Source organism: Salvelinus fontinalis, chromosome 36 (assembly GCF_029448725.1).
Source record: "Salvelinus fontinalis isolate EN_2023a chromosome 36, ASM2944872v1, whole genome shotgun sequence".
Taxonomy (NCBI): domain Eukaryota; kingdom Metazoa; phylum Chordata; class Actinopteri; order Salmoniformes; family Salmonidae; genus Salvelinus; species Salvelinus fontinalis.
The window spans coordinates 31,581,793-31,598,296 of record NC_074700.1 but is presented as its reverse complement, the minus strand read 5'-3'; the positions used below and the strand labels follow the sequence as shown (position 1 = coordinate 31,598,296).

The 16,504-nt window shown below is 44.8% G+C and overlaps 1 protein-coding gene across 1 annotated transcript in view; it reads left to right on the top strand.

The window, feature by feature from the left end:
- Positions 1-9,878: 9,878 nt before the first annotated feature.
- LOC129835598 (serine/threonine-protein kinase 26-like) overlaps positions 9,879-16,504 on the top strand; it is a 22,109-nt gene continuing 15,483 nt past the window's right edge. The window contains exon 1 of the mRNA XM_055901296.1: positions 9,879-9,999. Coding sequence (XP_055757271.1) covers positions 9,973-9,999 — 27 coding nt within the window. The 5' untranslated portion in view covers positions 9,879-9,972. The remainder of the gene's footprint in view (positions 10,000-16,504) is intronic.

Sequence of the window (16,504 nt, the reverse complement as noted above, 5' to 3'; positions counted from 1 at the left end):
CTCTGCATTCAGTTCATACGGGCTCCCTCTGCATTCAGTTCATACAGGCTCCCTCTGCATTCAGTTCATACAGGCTCCCTCTGCATTCAGTTTATACTGGCTCCCTATGCATTCAGTTTATACTGGCTCCATCTGCTTTCAGTTCATACAGGCTCCCTCTGCTTTCAGTTTATACAGGCTCCCTCTGCATTCAGTTCATACAGGCTCCCTCTGCTTTCAGTTTATACTGGCTCCCTCTGCTTTCAGTTCATACAGGCTCCCTCTGCTTTCAGTTCATACTGGCTCCCTCTGCTTTCAGTTTATACAGGCTCCCTCTGCTTTCAGTTTATACAGGCTCCCTCTGCTTTCAGTTCATACAGGCTCCCTCTGCATTCAGTTCATACAGGCTCCCTCTGCTTTCAGTTCATACAGGCTCCCTATGTATTCAGTTTATACTGGCTCCCTCTGCTTTCAGTTCATACAGGCTCCCTCTGCATTCAGTTCATACAGGCTCCCTCTGCTTTCAGTTCATACAGGCTCCCTCTGCATTCAGTTTATACTGGCTCCCTCTGCTTTCAGTTCATACAGACTCCCTCTGCATTCAGTTTATACTGGCTCCCTCTGCATTCAGTTCATACAGGCTCCCTCTGCTTTCAGTTCATACAGGCTCCCTCTGCATTCAGTTTATACTGGCTCCCTCTGCATTCAGTTCATACAGGCTCCCTCTGCATTCAGTTTATACTGGCTCCCTCTGCTTTCAGTTCATACAGACTCCCTCTGCATTCAGTTTATACTGGCTCCCTCTGCATTCAGTTCATACAGGCTCCCTCTGCTTTCAGTTCATACAGGCTCCCTCTGCATTCAGTTTATACTGGCTCCCTCTGCATTCAGTTCATACAGGCTCCCTCTGCATTCAGTTCATACAGGCTCCCTCTACTTTCAGTTCATACAGGCTCCCTATGCATTCAGTTTATACTGGCTCCCTCTGCTTTCAGTTCATACAGGCTCCCTCTGCTTTCAGTTTATACAGGCTCCCTCTGCTTTCAGTTCATACAGGCTCCCTCTGCATTCAGTTCATACAGGCTCCCTCTGCTTTCAGTTCATACAGGCTCCCTCTGCATTCAGTTTATACTGGCTCCCTCTGCTTTCAGTTCATACAGACTCCCTCTGCATTCAGTTTATACTGGCTCCCTCTGCATTCAGTTCATACAGGCTCCCTCTGCTTTCAGTTCATACAGGCTCCCTCTGCATTCAGTTTATACTGGCTCCCTCTGCATTCAGTTCATACAGGCTCCCTCTGCTTTCAGTTTATACTGGCTCCCTCTGCTTTCAGTTCATACAGGCTCCCTCTGCTTTCAGTTCATACTGGCTCCCTCTGCTTTCAGTTTATACAGGCTCCCTCTGCTTTCAGTTTATACAGGCTCCCTCTGCTTTCAGTTCATACAGGCTCCCTCTGCATTTAGTTCATACAGGCTCCCTCTGTTTTCAGTTTATACAGACTCCCTCTGCTTTCAGTTCATACTGGCTCCCTCTGCTTTCAGTTCATACAGGCTCCCTCTGCTTTCAGTTCATACAGGCTCCCTCTGCATTCAGTTCATACAGGCTCCCTCTGCATTCAGTTCATACAGGCTCCCTCTGCATTCAGTTCATACAGGCTCCCTCTGCATTCAGTTCATACGGGCTCCCTCTGCATTCAGTTCATACGGGCTCCCTCTGCATTCAGTTCATACGGGCTCCCTCTGCATTCAGTTCATACAGGCTCCCTCTGCATTCAGTTCATACAGGCTCCCTCTGCATTCAGTTCATACAGGCTCCCTCTGCTTTCAGTTCATACAGGCTCCCTATGCATTCAGTTTATACTGGCTCCCTCTGCTTTCAATTCATACAGGCTCCCTCTGCATTCAGTTCATACAGGCTCCCTCTGCTTTCAGTTCATACAGGCTCCCTCTGCATTCAGTTTATACTGGCTCCCTCTGCTTTCAGTTCATACAGACTCCCTCTGCATTCAGTTTATACTGGCTCCCTCTGCATTCAGTTCATACAGGCTCCCTCTGCTTTCAGTTCATACAGGCTCCCTCTGCATTCAGTTTATACTGGCTCCCTCTGCATTCAGTTCATACAGGCTCCCTCTGCATTCAGTTCATACAGGCTCCCTCTGCATTCAGTTCATACAGGCTCCCTCTGCATTCAGTTCATACAGGCTCCCTCTGCATTCAGTTCATACGGGCTCCCTCTGCATTCAGTTCATACAGGCTCCCTCTGCATTCAGTTCATACGGGCTCCCTCTGCATTCAGTTCATACGGGCTCCCTCTGCATTCAGTTCATACAGGCTCCCTCTGCATTCAGTTCATACAGGCTCCCTCTGCATTCAGTTTATACTGGCTCCCTATGCATTCAGTTTATACTGGCTCCATCTGCTTTCAGTTCATACAGGCTCCCTCTGCTTTCAGTTTATACAGGCTCCCTCTGCATTCAGTTCATACAGGCTCCCTCTGCTTTCAGTTTATACTGGCTCCCTCTGCTTTCAGTTCATACAGGCTCCCTCTGCTTTCAGTTCATACGGGCTCCCTCTGCTTTCAGTTTATACAGGCTCCCTCTGCTTTCAGTTTATACAGGCTCCCTCTGCTTTCAGTTCATACAGGCTCCCTCTGCATTCAGTTCATACAGGCTCCCTCTGCTTTCAGTTCATACAGGCTCCCTATGCATTCAGTTTATACTGGCTCCCTCTGCTTTCAGTTCATACAGGCTCCCTCTGCATTCAGTTCATACAGGCTCCCTCTGCTTTCAGTTCATACAGGCTCCCTCTGCATTCAGTTTATACTGGCTCCCTCTGCTTTCAGTTCATACAGACTCCCTCTGCATTCAGTTTATACTGGCTCCCTCTGCATTCAGTTCATACAGGCTCCCTCTGCTTTCAGTTCATACAGGCTCCCTCTGCATTCAGTTTATACTGGCTCCCTCTGCATTCAGTTCATACAGGCTCCCTCTGCATTCAGTTCATACAGGCTCCCTCTGCATTCAGTTCATACAGGCTCCCTCTGCATTCAGTTCATACAGGCTCCCTCTGCATTCAGTTCATACGGGCTCCCTCTGCATTCAGTTCATACGGGCTCCCTCTGCATTCAGTTCATACAGGCTCCCTCTGCATTCAGTTCATACAGGCTCCCTCTGCATTCAGTTTATACTGGCTCCCTATGCATTCAGTTTATACTGGCTCCATCTGCTTTCAGTTCATACAGGCTCCCTCTGCTTTCAGTTTATACAGGCTCCCTCTGCATTCAGTTCATACAGGCTCCCTCTGCTTTCAGTTTATACTGGCTCCCTCTGCTTTCAGTTCATACAGGCTCCCTCTGCTTTCAGTTCATACTGGCTCCCTCTGCTTTCAGTTTATACAGGCTCCCTCTGCTTTCAGTTTATACAGGCTCCCTCTGCTTTCAGTTCATACAGGCTCCCTCTGCATTCAGTTCATACAGGCTCCCTCTGTTTTCAGTTTATACAGACTCCCTCTGCTTTCAGTTTATACTGGCTCTCTCTGCTTTCAGTTCATACAGGCTCCCTCTGCTTTCAGTTCATACAGGCTCCCTCTGCTTTCAGTTCATACAGGCTCCCTCTGCTTTCAGTTTATACTGGCTCCCTCTGCTTTCAGTTCATACAGGCTCCCTCTGCATTCAGTTTATATTGGCTCCCTCTGCTTTCAGTTCATACAGGCTCCCTCTGCTTTCAGTTTATACTGGCTCCCTCTGCATTCAGTTTATACTGGCTCCCTCTGCTTTCAGTTCATACAGGCTCCCTCTGCATTCAGTTCATACAGGCTCCCTCTGCATTCAGTTCATACAGGCTCCCTCTGCATTCAGTTCATACGGGCTCCCTCTGCATTCAGTTCATACGGGCTCCCTCTGCATTCAGTTCATACAGGCTCCCTCTGCATTCAGTTCATACAGGCTCCCTCTGCATTCAGTTCATACAGGCTCCCTCTGCATTCAGTTCATACAGGCTCCCTCTGCATTCAGTTCATACAGGCTCCCTCTGCATTCAGTTCATACAGGCTCCCTCTGCTTTTAGTTCATACAGGCTCCCTATGCATTCAGTTCATACAGGCTCCCTCTGCATTCAGTTCATACAGGCTCCCTCTGCTTTCAGTTCATACAGGCTCCCTCTGCATTCAGTTTATACTGGCTCCCTCTGCTTTCAGTTCATACAGACTCCCTCTGCTTTCAGTTCATACAGGCTCCCTCTGCATTCAGTTCATACAGGCTCCCTCTGCATTCAGTTCATACAGGCTCCCTCTGCATTCAGTTCATACGGGCTCCCTCTGCATTCAGTTCATACGGGCTCCCTCTGCATTCAGTTCATACAGGCTCCCTCTGCATTCAGTTCATACAGGCTCCCTCTGCATTCAGTTCATACAGGCTCCCTCTGCATTCAGTTCATACAGGCTCCCTCTGCATTCAGTTCATACAGGCTCCCTCTGCATTCAGTTCATACAGGCTCCCTCTGCTTTCAGTTCATACAGGCTCCCTATGCATTCAGTTCATACAGGCTCCCTCTGCATTCAGTTCATACAGGCTCCCTCTGCTTTCAGTTCATACAGGCTCCCTCTGCATTCAGTTTATACTGGCTCCCTCTGCTTTCAGTTCATACAGACTCCCTCTGCATTCAGTTTATACTGGCTCCCTCTGCATTCAGTTCATACAGGCTCCCTCTGCTTTCAGTTCATACAGGCTCCCTCTGCATTCAGTTTATACTGGCTCCCTCTGCATTCAGTTCATACAGGCTCCCTCTGCTTTCAGTTTATACTGGCTCCCTCTGCTTTCAGTTCATACAGGCTCCCTCTGCTTTCAGTTCATACTGGCTCCCTCTGCTTTCAGTTTATACAGGCTCCCTCTGCTTTCAGTTTATACAGGCTCCCTCTGCTTTCAGTTCATACAGGCTCCCTCTGCATTCAGTTCATACAGGCTCCCTCTGTTTTCAGTTTATACAGACTCCCTCTGCTTTCAGTTCATACAGACTCCCTCTGCTTTCAGTTTATACTGGCTCCCTCTGCTTTCAGTTCATACAGGCTCCCTCTGTTTTCAGTTTATACAGACTCCCTCTGCTTTCAGTTTATACTGGCTCCCTCTGCTTTCAGTTCATACAGGCTCCCTCTGCTTTCAGTTCATACAGGCTCCCTCTGCATTCAGTTCATACGGGCTCCCTCTGCATTCAGTTCATACAGGCTCCCTCTGCATTCAGTTCATACAGGCTCCCTCTGCATTCAGTTCATACGGGCTCCCTCTGCATTCAGTTCATACGGGCTCCCTCTGCATTCAGTTCATACAGGCTCCCTCTGCATTCAGTTCATACAGGCTCCCTCTGCATTCAGTTCATACAGGCTCCCTCTGCATTCAGTTCATACAGGCTCCCTCTGCTTTCAGTTCATACAGGCTCCCTATGCATTCAGTTTATACTGGCTCCCTCTGCTTTCAGTTCATACAGGCTCCCTCTGCTTTCAGTTTATACAGGCTCCCTCTGCTTTCAGTTCATACAGGCTCCCTCTGCATTCAGTTCATACAGGCTCCCTCTGCTTTCAGTTCATACATGCTCCCTCTGCATTCAGTTTATACTGGCTCCCTCTGCTTTCAGTTCATACAGACTCCCTCTGCATTCAGTTTATACTGGCTCCCTCTGCATTCAGTTCATACAGGCTCCCTCTGCTTTCAGTTCATACAGGCTCCCTCTGCATTCAATTTATACTGGCTCCCTCTGCATTCAGCTCATACAGGCTCCCTCTGCATTCAGTTCATACAGGCTCCCTCTGCATTCAGTTCATACAGGCTCCCTCTGCATTCAGTTCATACAGGCTCCCTCTGCATTCAGTTCATACGGGCTCCCTCTGCATTCAGTTCATAAGGGCTCCCTCTGCATTCAGTTCATACGGGCTCCCTCTGCATTCAGTTCATACGGGCTCCCTCTGCATTCAGTTCATACAGGCTCCCTCTGCATTCAGTTTATACTGGCTCCCTATGCATTCAGTTTATACTGGCTCCCTCTGCTTTCAGTTCATACAGGCTCCCTCTGCTTTCAGTTTATACAGGCTCCCTCTGCATTCAGTTCATACAGGCTCCCTCTGCTTTCAGTTTATACTGGCTCCCTCTGCTTTCAGTTCATACAGGCTCCCTCTGCTTTCAGTTTATACAGGCTCCCTCTGCATTCAGTTTATACAGGCTCCCTCTGCTTTCAGTTCATACAGGCTCCCTCTGCTTTCAGTTCATGCAGGCTCCCTCTGCTTTCAGTTCATACTGTCTCCCTCTGCTTTCAGTTTATACAGGCTCCCTCTGCTTTCAGTTTATACAGGCTCCCTCTGCTTTCAGTTCATACAGGCTCCCTCTGCTTTCAGTTCATACTGTCTCCCTCTGCTTTCAGTTTATACAGGCTCCCTCTGCATTCAGTTCATACTGTCTCCCTCTGTTTTCAGTTTATACTGGCTCCCTCTGCTTTCAGTTCATACAGGCTCCCTCTGCTTTCAGTTCACACAGACTCCCTCTGCTTTCAGTTTATACAGGCTCCCTCTGCTTTCAGTTCATACAGACTACCTCTGCTTTCAGTTCATACTGGCTCCCTCTGCTTTCAGTTAATACTGGCTCATACAGACTCCCTCTGCTTTCAGTTCATACAGGCTCTCTCTGCTTTCAGTTCATACAGACTCCCTCTGCTTTCAGTTTATACAGGCTCCCTCTGCTTTCAGTTCATACTGTCTCCATCTGCTTTCAGTTCATACAGGCTCCCTCTGCTTTCAGTTCATACAGGCTCCCTCTGCTTTCAGTTTATACAGACTCCCTCTGCTTTCAGTTCATACAGGCTCCCTCTGCTTTCAGTTCATACAGGCTCCCTCTGCTTTCAGTTTATACAGACTCCCTCTGCTTTCAGTTCATACTGGCTCCCTCTGCTTTCAGTTTATACAGACTCCCTCTGCATTCAGTTCATACAGGCTCCCTCTGCATTCAGTTTATACTGGCTCCCTATGCATTCAGTTTATACTGGCTCCCTCTGCTTTCAGTTCATACAGGCTCCCTCTGCTTTCAGTTTATACAGGCTCCCTCTGCATTCAGTTCATACAGGCTCCCTCTGCTTTCAGTTTATACTGGCTCCCTCTGCTTTCAGTTCATACAGGCTCCCTCTGCTTTCAGTTTATACAGGCTCCCTCTGCATTCAGTTTATACAGGCTCCCTCTGCTTTCAGTTCATACAGGCTCCCTCTGCTTTCAGTTCATGCAGGCTCCCTCTGCTTTCAGTTCATACTGTCTCCCTCTGCTTTCAGTTTATACAGGCTCCCTCTGCTTTCAGTTTATACAGGCTCCCTCTGCTTTCAGTTCATACAGGCTCCCTCTGCTTTCAGTTCATACTGTCTCCCTCTGCTTTCAGTTTATACAGGCTCCCTCTGCATTCAGTTCATACTGTCTCCCTCTGTTTTCAGTTTATACTGGCTCCCTCTGCTTTCAGTTCATACAGGCTCCCTCTGCTTTCAGTTCACACAGACTCCCTCTGCTTTCAGTTTATACAGGCTCCCTCTGCTTTCAGTTCATACAGACTACCTCTGCTTTCAGTTCATACTGGCTCCCTCTGCTTTCAGTTAATACTGGCTCATACAGACTCCCTCTGCTTTCAGTTCATACAGGCTCTCTCTGCTTTCAGTTCATACTGTCTCCCTCTGCTTTCAGTTTATACAGGCTCCCTCTGCATTCAGTTCATACTGTCTCCCTCTGTTTTCAGTTTATACTGGCTCCCTCTGCTTTCAGTTCATACAGGCTCCCTCTGCTTTCAGTTCACACAGACTCCCTCTGCTTTCAGTTTATACAGGCTCCCTCTGCTTTCAGTTCTTACAGACTACCTCTGCTTTCAGTTCATACTGGCTCCCTCTGCTTTCAGTTAATACTGGCTCATACAGACTCCCTCTGCTTTCAGTTCATACAGGCTCTCTCTGCTTTCAGTTCATACAGACTCCCTCTGCTTTCAGTTTATACAGGCTCCCTCTGCTTTCAGTTCATACTGTCTCCATCTGCTTTCAGTTCATACAGGCTCCCTCTGCTTTCAGTTCATACAGGCTCCCTCTGCTTTCAGTTTATACAGACTCCCTCTGCTTTCAGTTCATACAGGCTCCCTCTGCTTTCAGTTCATACAGGCTCCCTCTGCTTTCAGTTTATACAGACTCCCTCTGCTTTCAGTTCATACTGGCTCCCTCTGCTTTCAGTTTATACAGACTCCCTCTGCATTCAGTTCATACAGGCTCCCTCTGCTTTCCACAGGCTTTTGAACAAGAGAGGTCGATCTTTGTAATTATACTTTCTCCTTCAGCTCTCGTTGTCTTGGCAACAAATCTCCCAAATTTTCTTACATATTTTCCAACCTCATATTTAAAAGGCTCCCAGTTGTTACTGTATGAATTGTCATTTATAGCCTTGTTCCAAAAGTGTGTAAACAATTAAATTGTTTATCTATGTCTTAACCAACGCATGTTTTAATATAGAGCTATTAAGCCTCCAGTAGGATGCTCTGCCAAGGCCATTATCAGAGATAAACAGTGTAATGTCAATATAAACAGCTCTATGGTCAGTAAGGGCCATTATCAGAGATAAACAGCTCTATGGTCAGTAAGGGCCATTATCAGAGATAAACAGCTCTATGGTCAGTAAGGGCCATTATCAGAGATAAACAGCTCTATGGTCAGTAAGGGCCATTATCAGAGATAAACAGTGTAATGTCAATATAAACAGCTCTATAGTCAGTAAGGGCCATTATCAGAGATAAACAGTGTAATGTCAATATAAACAGCTCTATGGTCAGTAAGGGCCATTATCAGAGATAAACAGTGTAATGTCAATATAAACAGCTCTATGGTCAGTAAGGGCCATTATCAGAGATAAACAGTGTAATGTCAATATAAACAGCTCTATGGTCAGTAAGGGCCATTATCAGAGATAAACAGCTCTATGGTCAGTAAGGGCCATTATCAGAGATAAACAGCTCTATGGTCAGTAAGGGCCATTATCAGAGATAAACAGTGTAATGTCAATATAAACAGCTCTATGGTCAGAAAGGGGAGTAGCCAGGATGTTAACAGAAATAGTCTGTTTATCAAAACATTTAGACACCAACCAAAGATCTGTGGTGATTGTCTGCAGCGGGTCTTATTACTACAAGTGAAAGACTAGTCATTAGGAAACTTTACTCTCCAAATATCTATAATATCAAACCTTTCCATAAACTGCCTCAAACGTCATAGAAGTGGACTGTCCCGGAGGCCATCTATCAATTAAAATATTCTGAGAAATATTAAAATACCCGACCTACTAGAAGTAAATCGTTCGGGAACTTGGTTAGCCAACGGAGAATACGCTTTTCCAAAGATTCAAGTAACGGATCGTTTTCAAGTTTGGAGTTGAACCCATAAATGTTGGTAATAGTGGTGTTGTTACAGTTGACAACAAGACAAAAGAAAGTGACCAATAGGGTCCCAATCTGAGTGCAAAATACTTCCATTGAAGTGATTCTTTAGAGTGATAACTACAGCAGAGCGCCCTGAACCTAGCTGATCCTACTTGCAGTAAACTAACTGAGTCTAACTAAGCGAGTCATAGCGCTGGCATTCACAACCACACTGACTTGTCTGGAACCAACAAGGAGCAGGATTCACGGTTCACGAGTCAACCCCCCCCCCCCCCCCCCCCCCCACGTGGATAGTCGAGTAAGACAATACAACTGTAACTTTCGTTTCGTTTTTTTGTAGTTTACTTTGGGCGCGAAGGGGCTGTGTTGGGTGAGTAAAAAAAAAAGTATAACGTGACATGAATGGTTGACGACGTACAAACACGCCGGTTGTGAAGGACATTCTGCCGCGTGTGTTTTTAACCTTGGTTCCGTGTTAATGTTTGATTTCAGAGCTCTACACGGGAGAGAGGAGGAGGAAGAATAAGACTGAAAAGACCGTTGGTGGAGTCGAGGTAGGAACACGGGAGAATGGAGGTTCAGGTGTCAGGAATGCAGGTAAGAACAAACTCTATCAAACAGTTTTCTCCGTTTGTGTTGGATCTTATTCTGAGATATATATATATGTGTGTTGATTTGTGAACTGTTGTTGGGCTTTTGTAGTAAGAAGCACAGTAGACTAGACACACAGGTGGACGAGGACATCGCCAGAACTAGACCAAGGAAACAGCTTTTGAATTAGCCAATAGAAATACAAATTGACTGTCCAAATGATCAGTAAGGACCATTATCAGATATCAACAGTTTAAGTCAGTATAAATAGCAATTTTTTATTTGACCATTTATTTAATTAGGCAAGTCAGTTAAGAACAAATTCTTATTTTCATTGACGACCTAGGAACAGCAGGCAGTTCATGGGCAGAACGACAGATTTTTACCTTGTCAGCCCAGGGATTTGATCTTGCAACCTTTCGGTTACAAGTCCAACGCTCTAACCACTAGGCTACCGGCCACCGCAATGATCTTTTTCTAACTGTAAGTGTGATGTAACGTATTAGGGTCGCACCTGTTTTGGCTTCTATCCCGTTGTCTGACTGTCTATACAGCTGGGGGAGAGGGTTGTGTTCGACAGGCTCAGTATGTCACCGCGTAACACACCTTTTGTTAGTGTATTAATGTCTATTATATGTCCCATTATGACATCACCATCGTAGAACTCTTAACGTTCACTTCTGTGCTTCCGTGTACTTCTGGAGCAGATGGAGCAATTATTTATTGAAAACAAATAGGATGTGTGTGTGTGTGTGTGTGTGTGTGTGTGTGTGTGTGTGTGTGTGTGTGTGTGTGTGTGTGTGTGTGTGTGTGTGTGTGTGTGTGTGTGTGTGTGTGTGTGTGTGTGTGTGTGTGTGTGTGCGTTTCCTCCTGCCTCCAGCTGGGTGACCCTAAACTAGGGTCTAAGGGTCAGTGTGTTCTGAGATTAAAAACAACTGTCCATCTGTGTCCTCCAAAATGGCACCCTATTCCCTACATAGTGCACCACTTTTCAGAAGTAGTGCACTAGGGAATCGTGTAGCATTTGGTAGAGACACAGTGCTGGACCTTCCGTCTGTAGATGAGCTGACGCATGGCCATTCAGAGGGATTCTGTTCACAAGGGACGTAACATTTATGGTAGGAATTTGTGATTGATTGTTATTCATGTAAATTTATGTTAGACAGAGAGAGGGATGAAATTCAATATCCTCCCTCTGTCTCTCTCTCTCTCTCTCTCTCTCTCTCTCACTCACAAATATTGACCAAGTTCTCAACAGCAGTGTGAATCACCCTTTAACCCATACAGTCATAAAAACAAGGTGTTATATTGTATGAGGAAGTTATTGGAGATATTTCCTGGAATTTCTCTCCAAGTAACAGTCTGTGATCCTGTATTTTCTGCTATTTGGAGGTGAACATGTCTGGTTCCTACTGAAATGGAGTCCTCATTCATATTGTTCCAAATCTAGAGAGTTTTGTCTTTATGACATCACACAAATCTGTGTTTAGGACTGTGATGTCACAAAGGGCTCTGATTATGACATCATAAAAGCTGTTGAACTTTCCCTCGCCTGCCCATTATAAATAAGTTATTCCTGACACTAGAAAGTATGAAGAGAGAACGCAAAGTCCAAGCTCTCTCTCTCTCTCTCTATCTGGAGTTTATAGGGAAATGTGATTGGTAGCTCTTATGTCGCAATGGCTGTTTTGCATAGCAGACTTGCGTACTCCTCCATTGGCTACAGCAGATGTATAAAAGAGGCTGGTTATTTTTAGCCTTGGTCAGACCACTACAGGCGCTGAGCTGAATACAGCTCCTGCTGGAAGCTGCAGTCCGTAATTCAATGTTCGTAATGTTTTTGATACTTTACGTTTTGAAGCTGTGAAGTCTTTCTTTACAATAGCGTTGTTTATAAACAGTGGACTAAAACAAGGTTATATTCTGGGTTTCTGAATGGGATAATACAGTTAAACTAAGTTTGTTGAGAGAGAGAGAGAGAGAGAGAGAGAGAGAGAGAGAGAGAGTCAGAGTCGTGTGTATAGGTGGCAGGGAAGTCAGGCGCAGGAGAGTAAAACGGAGTTTAAATGGAGACGTTTAATAAATGTCCACTTAACATGCTCCAAACACGAAAATGTACATACATAAAATAAACATGGGTACGAGGACCCGTCGCGCACCTATACACCAAGAAACAACAGTTGACATAAAACAATCTCTGACAAAGACATGAGGGGAAACAGAGGGTTAAATACACAAGAGGTAATGGATGGGATTGAAAACAGGTGTGTGGGAAGACAAGACAAAAGCAATGGAAAATGAAAAATGGATCGATGATGGCTAGAAGACCGGTGACGTCGACCGCCGAACACCACCCGAACAAGGAGAGGCAACGACTTCGGCAGAATTCGTTTCAGAGAGAGAGAGAGAGAGAGACAGGGAAATGTCTCCACACATCAGATGGTGCCCGTGGCATTTTCCTGTAAAGATTAGAAAAAAATGAGTAAGAAAACAAATACAAATCCATGTACAGATAAATAGTTAAGCAGTTAGATTAAAGATCTCCTTTGTAAGATAAATGTTTTCAAATGAAACATGTTTGGAAACAGGTGAATTAACACTCCTCAGTTAGCAGGCTCAAGCAAGCTAAAACCCACATGGTAGCAAAAACTAACTAGCAGAAATTGTTAGAAAAGTTAGAAATGATTTAAACACACTTTGCTGTAGGCTACTATTTACTAGTTAACAAAAAAATCATGTATGTCGTATAAAATATATTCAGCCCACCCAGTATTGTAATCAAAACTTACCAGAAAGCATGTAGTCCTTGGCTCAGACAGTGTAGTAGTGTGGGCTCGACAGCATCTCATTAGTGTGCACTATCTAGAGAATCAGCTGTGCATGTGATGGAAGAGTGGACTGTACATGTGATGGAAGAGTGGACTGTACATGTGATGGAAGAGTGGACTGTACATGTGATGGAAGAGTGGACTGTACATGTGATGGAAGAGTGCACTGTACATGTGATGGAAGAATGGACTGTACATGTGATGGAAGAGTGGACTGTACATGTGATGGAAGAATGCACTGCACATGTGATGGAAGAGTGGACTGTACATGTGATGGAAGAGTGGACTGTACATGTGATGGAAGAATGCACTGCACATGTGATGGAAGAGTGGACTGTACATGTGATGGAAGAGTGGACTGTACATGTGATGGAAGAATTCTCTGTACATGTGATGGAAGAATGCACTGCACATGTGATGGAAGAGTGGACTGTACATGTGATGGAAGAGTGCACTGTACATGTGATGGAAGAGTGGACTGTACATGTGATGGAAGAATTCTCTGTACATGTGATGGAAGAATGCACTGCACATGTGATGGAAGAGTGGACTGTACATGTGATGGAAGAATTCTCTGTACATGTGATGGAAGAATGCACTGTACATGTGATGGAAGAATTCTCTGTACATGTGATGGAAGAATGCACTGTACATGTGATGGAAGAATTCTCTGTACATGTGATGGAAGAATGCACTGTACATGTGATGGAAGAGTGGACTGTACATGTGATGGAAGAATGCACTGCACATGTGATGGAAGAATTCTCTGTGCATGTGATGGAAGAATTCTCTGTACATGTGATGGAAGAATGCACTGTGCATGCAGAGGGTTGCAATTCCATTGAATTGGGGATAGTTTAACCAAAATATGCCACAAGACCTAGAATTGCCTTCTTTGTATCCCACAAAAAAGGTCCACTATTATAAGCTAACCTTTTTTTGATGAACTTGCTTAAATTGCTGTGGAAAGTTTCTGGAAAGATTCTGGAAATTATCCGACCCTTTGCAACCCTATACGGGTATATAAAAAGTTTGGGAACCACTGGGTTAGAGAGAGTTGATAACACCACTACAGTCTGATGGGTTAGAGTTGGTAACATCACTACAGTCTGATGGGTTAGAGTTGATAACATCACTACAGTCTGATGGGTTAGAGATGATAACACCACTACAGTCTGATGGGTTAGAGTTGATAACACCACTACAGTCTGATGGGTTAGAGTTGATAACACCACTACAGTCTGATGGGTTAGAGATGATAACACCACTACAGTCTGATGGGTTAGAGTTGATAACACCACTACAGTCTGATGGGTTAGAGATGATAACACCACTACAGTCTGATGGGTTAGAGTTGATAACACCACTACAGTCTGTCTGATGGGTTAGAGTTGATAACACCACTACAGTCTGATGGGTTAGAGATGATAACACCACTACAGTCTGATGGGTTAGAGATGATAACACCACTACAGTCTGATGGGTTAGAGTTGATAACACCACTACAGTCTGTCTGATGGGTTAGAGTTGATAACACCACTACAGTCTGATGGGTTAGAGTTGATAACACCACTACAGTCTGATGGGTTAGAGTTGATAACACCACTACAGTCTGATGGGTTAGAGTTGATAACATCACTACAGTCTGATGGGTTAGAGTTGATAACATCACTACAGTCTGATGGGTTAGAGATGATAACACCACTACAGTCTGATGGGTTAGAGTTGATAACACCACTACAGTCTGTCTGATGGGTTAGAGTTGATAACACCACTACAGTCTGATGGGTTAGAGTTGATAACACCACTACAGTCTGATGGGTTAGAGATGATAACACCACTACAGTCTGATGGGTTAGAGTTGATAACACCACTACAGTCTGTCTGATGGGTTAGAGTTGATAACACCACTACAGTCTGATGGGTTAGAGTTGATAACACCACTACAGTCTGATGGGTTAGAGTTGATAACACCACTACAGTCTGATGGGTTAGAGTTGATAACACCACTACAGTCTGATGGGTTAGAGTTGATAACACCACTACAGTCTGTCTGATGGGTTAGAGATGATAACACCACTACAGTCTGATGGGTTAGAGTTGATAACATCACTACAGTCTGATGGGTTAGAGATGATAACACCACTACAGTCTGATGGGTTAGAGTTGATAACACCACTACAGTCTGATGGGTTAGAGTTGATAACACCACTACAGTCTGATGGGTTAGAGTTGATAACATCACTACAGTCTGATGGGTTAGAGTTGATAACACCACTACAGTCTGATGGGTTAGAGATGATAACACCACTACAGTCTGATGGGTTAGAGTTGATAACACCACTACAGTCTGTCTGATGGGTTAGAGATGATAACACCACTACAGTCTGATGGGTTAGAGTTGATAACACCACTACAGTCTGATGGGTTAGAGTTGATAACACCACTACAGTCTGATGGGTTAGAGTTGATAACACCACTACAGTCTGATGGGTTAGAGTTGATAACACCACTACAGTCTGATGGGTTAGAGTTGATAACACCACTACAGTCTGATGGGTTAGAGTTGATAACACCACTACAGTCTGATGGGTTAGAGTTGATAACACCACTACAGTCTGATGGGTTAGAGTTGATAACACCACTACAGTCTGATGGGTTAGAGTTGATAACATCACTACAGTCTGATGGGTTAGAGTTGATAACATCACTACAGTCTGATGGGTTAGAGTTGATAACACCACTACAGTCTGATGGGTTAGAGTTGATAACATCACTACAGTCTGTCTGATGGGTTAGAGTTGATAACACCACTACAGTCTGATGGGTTAGAGATGATAACACCACTACAGTCTGATGGGTTAGAGTTGATAACACCACTACAGTCTGTCTGATGGGTTAGAGTTGATAACACCACTACAGTCTGTCTGATGGGTTAGAGTTGATAACACCACTACAGTCTGTCTGATTGGTTAGAGTTGATAACACCACTACAGTCTGATGGGTTAGAGTTGATAACACCACTACAGTCAGTCTGATGGGTTAGAGATGATAACACCACTACAGTCTGATGGGTTAGAGTTGATAACACCACTACAGTCTGATGGGTTAGAGTTGATAACACCACTACAGTCTGATGGGTTAGAGTTGATAACACCACTACAGTCTGTCTGATGGGTTAGAGTTGATAACATCACTACAGTCTGATGGGTTAGAGTTGATAACACCACTACAGTCTGATGGGTTAGAGTTGATAACATCACTACAGTCTGATGGGTTAGAGTTGATAACACCACTACAGTCTGATGGGTTAGAGTTGATAACATCACTACAGTCTGATGGGTTAGAGTTGATAACATCACTACAGTCTGATGGGTTAGAGTTGATAACACCACTACAGTCTGATGGGTTAGAGTTGATAACATCACTACAGTCTGATGGGTTAGAGTTGATAACATCACTACAGTCTGATGGGTTAGAGATGATAACACCACTACAGTCTGATGGGTTAGAGTTGATAACACCACTACAGTCTGATGGGTTAGAGTTGATAACACCACTACAGTCTGATGGGTTAGAGTTGATAACACCACTACAGTCTGTCTGATGGGTTAGAGTTGATAACACCACTACAGTCTGATGGGTTAGAGTTGATAACACCACTACAGTCTGATGGGTTAGAG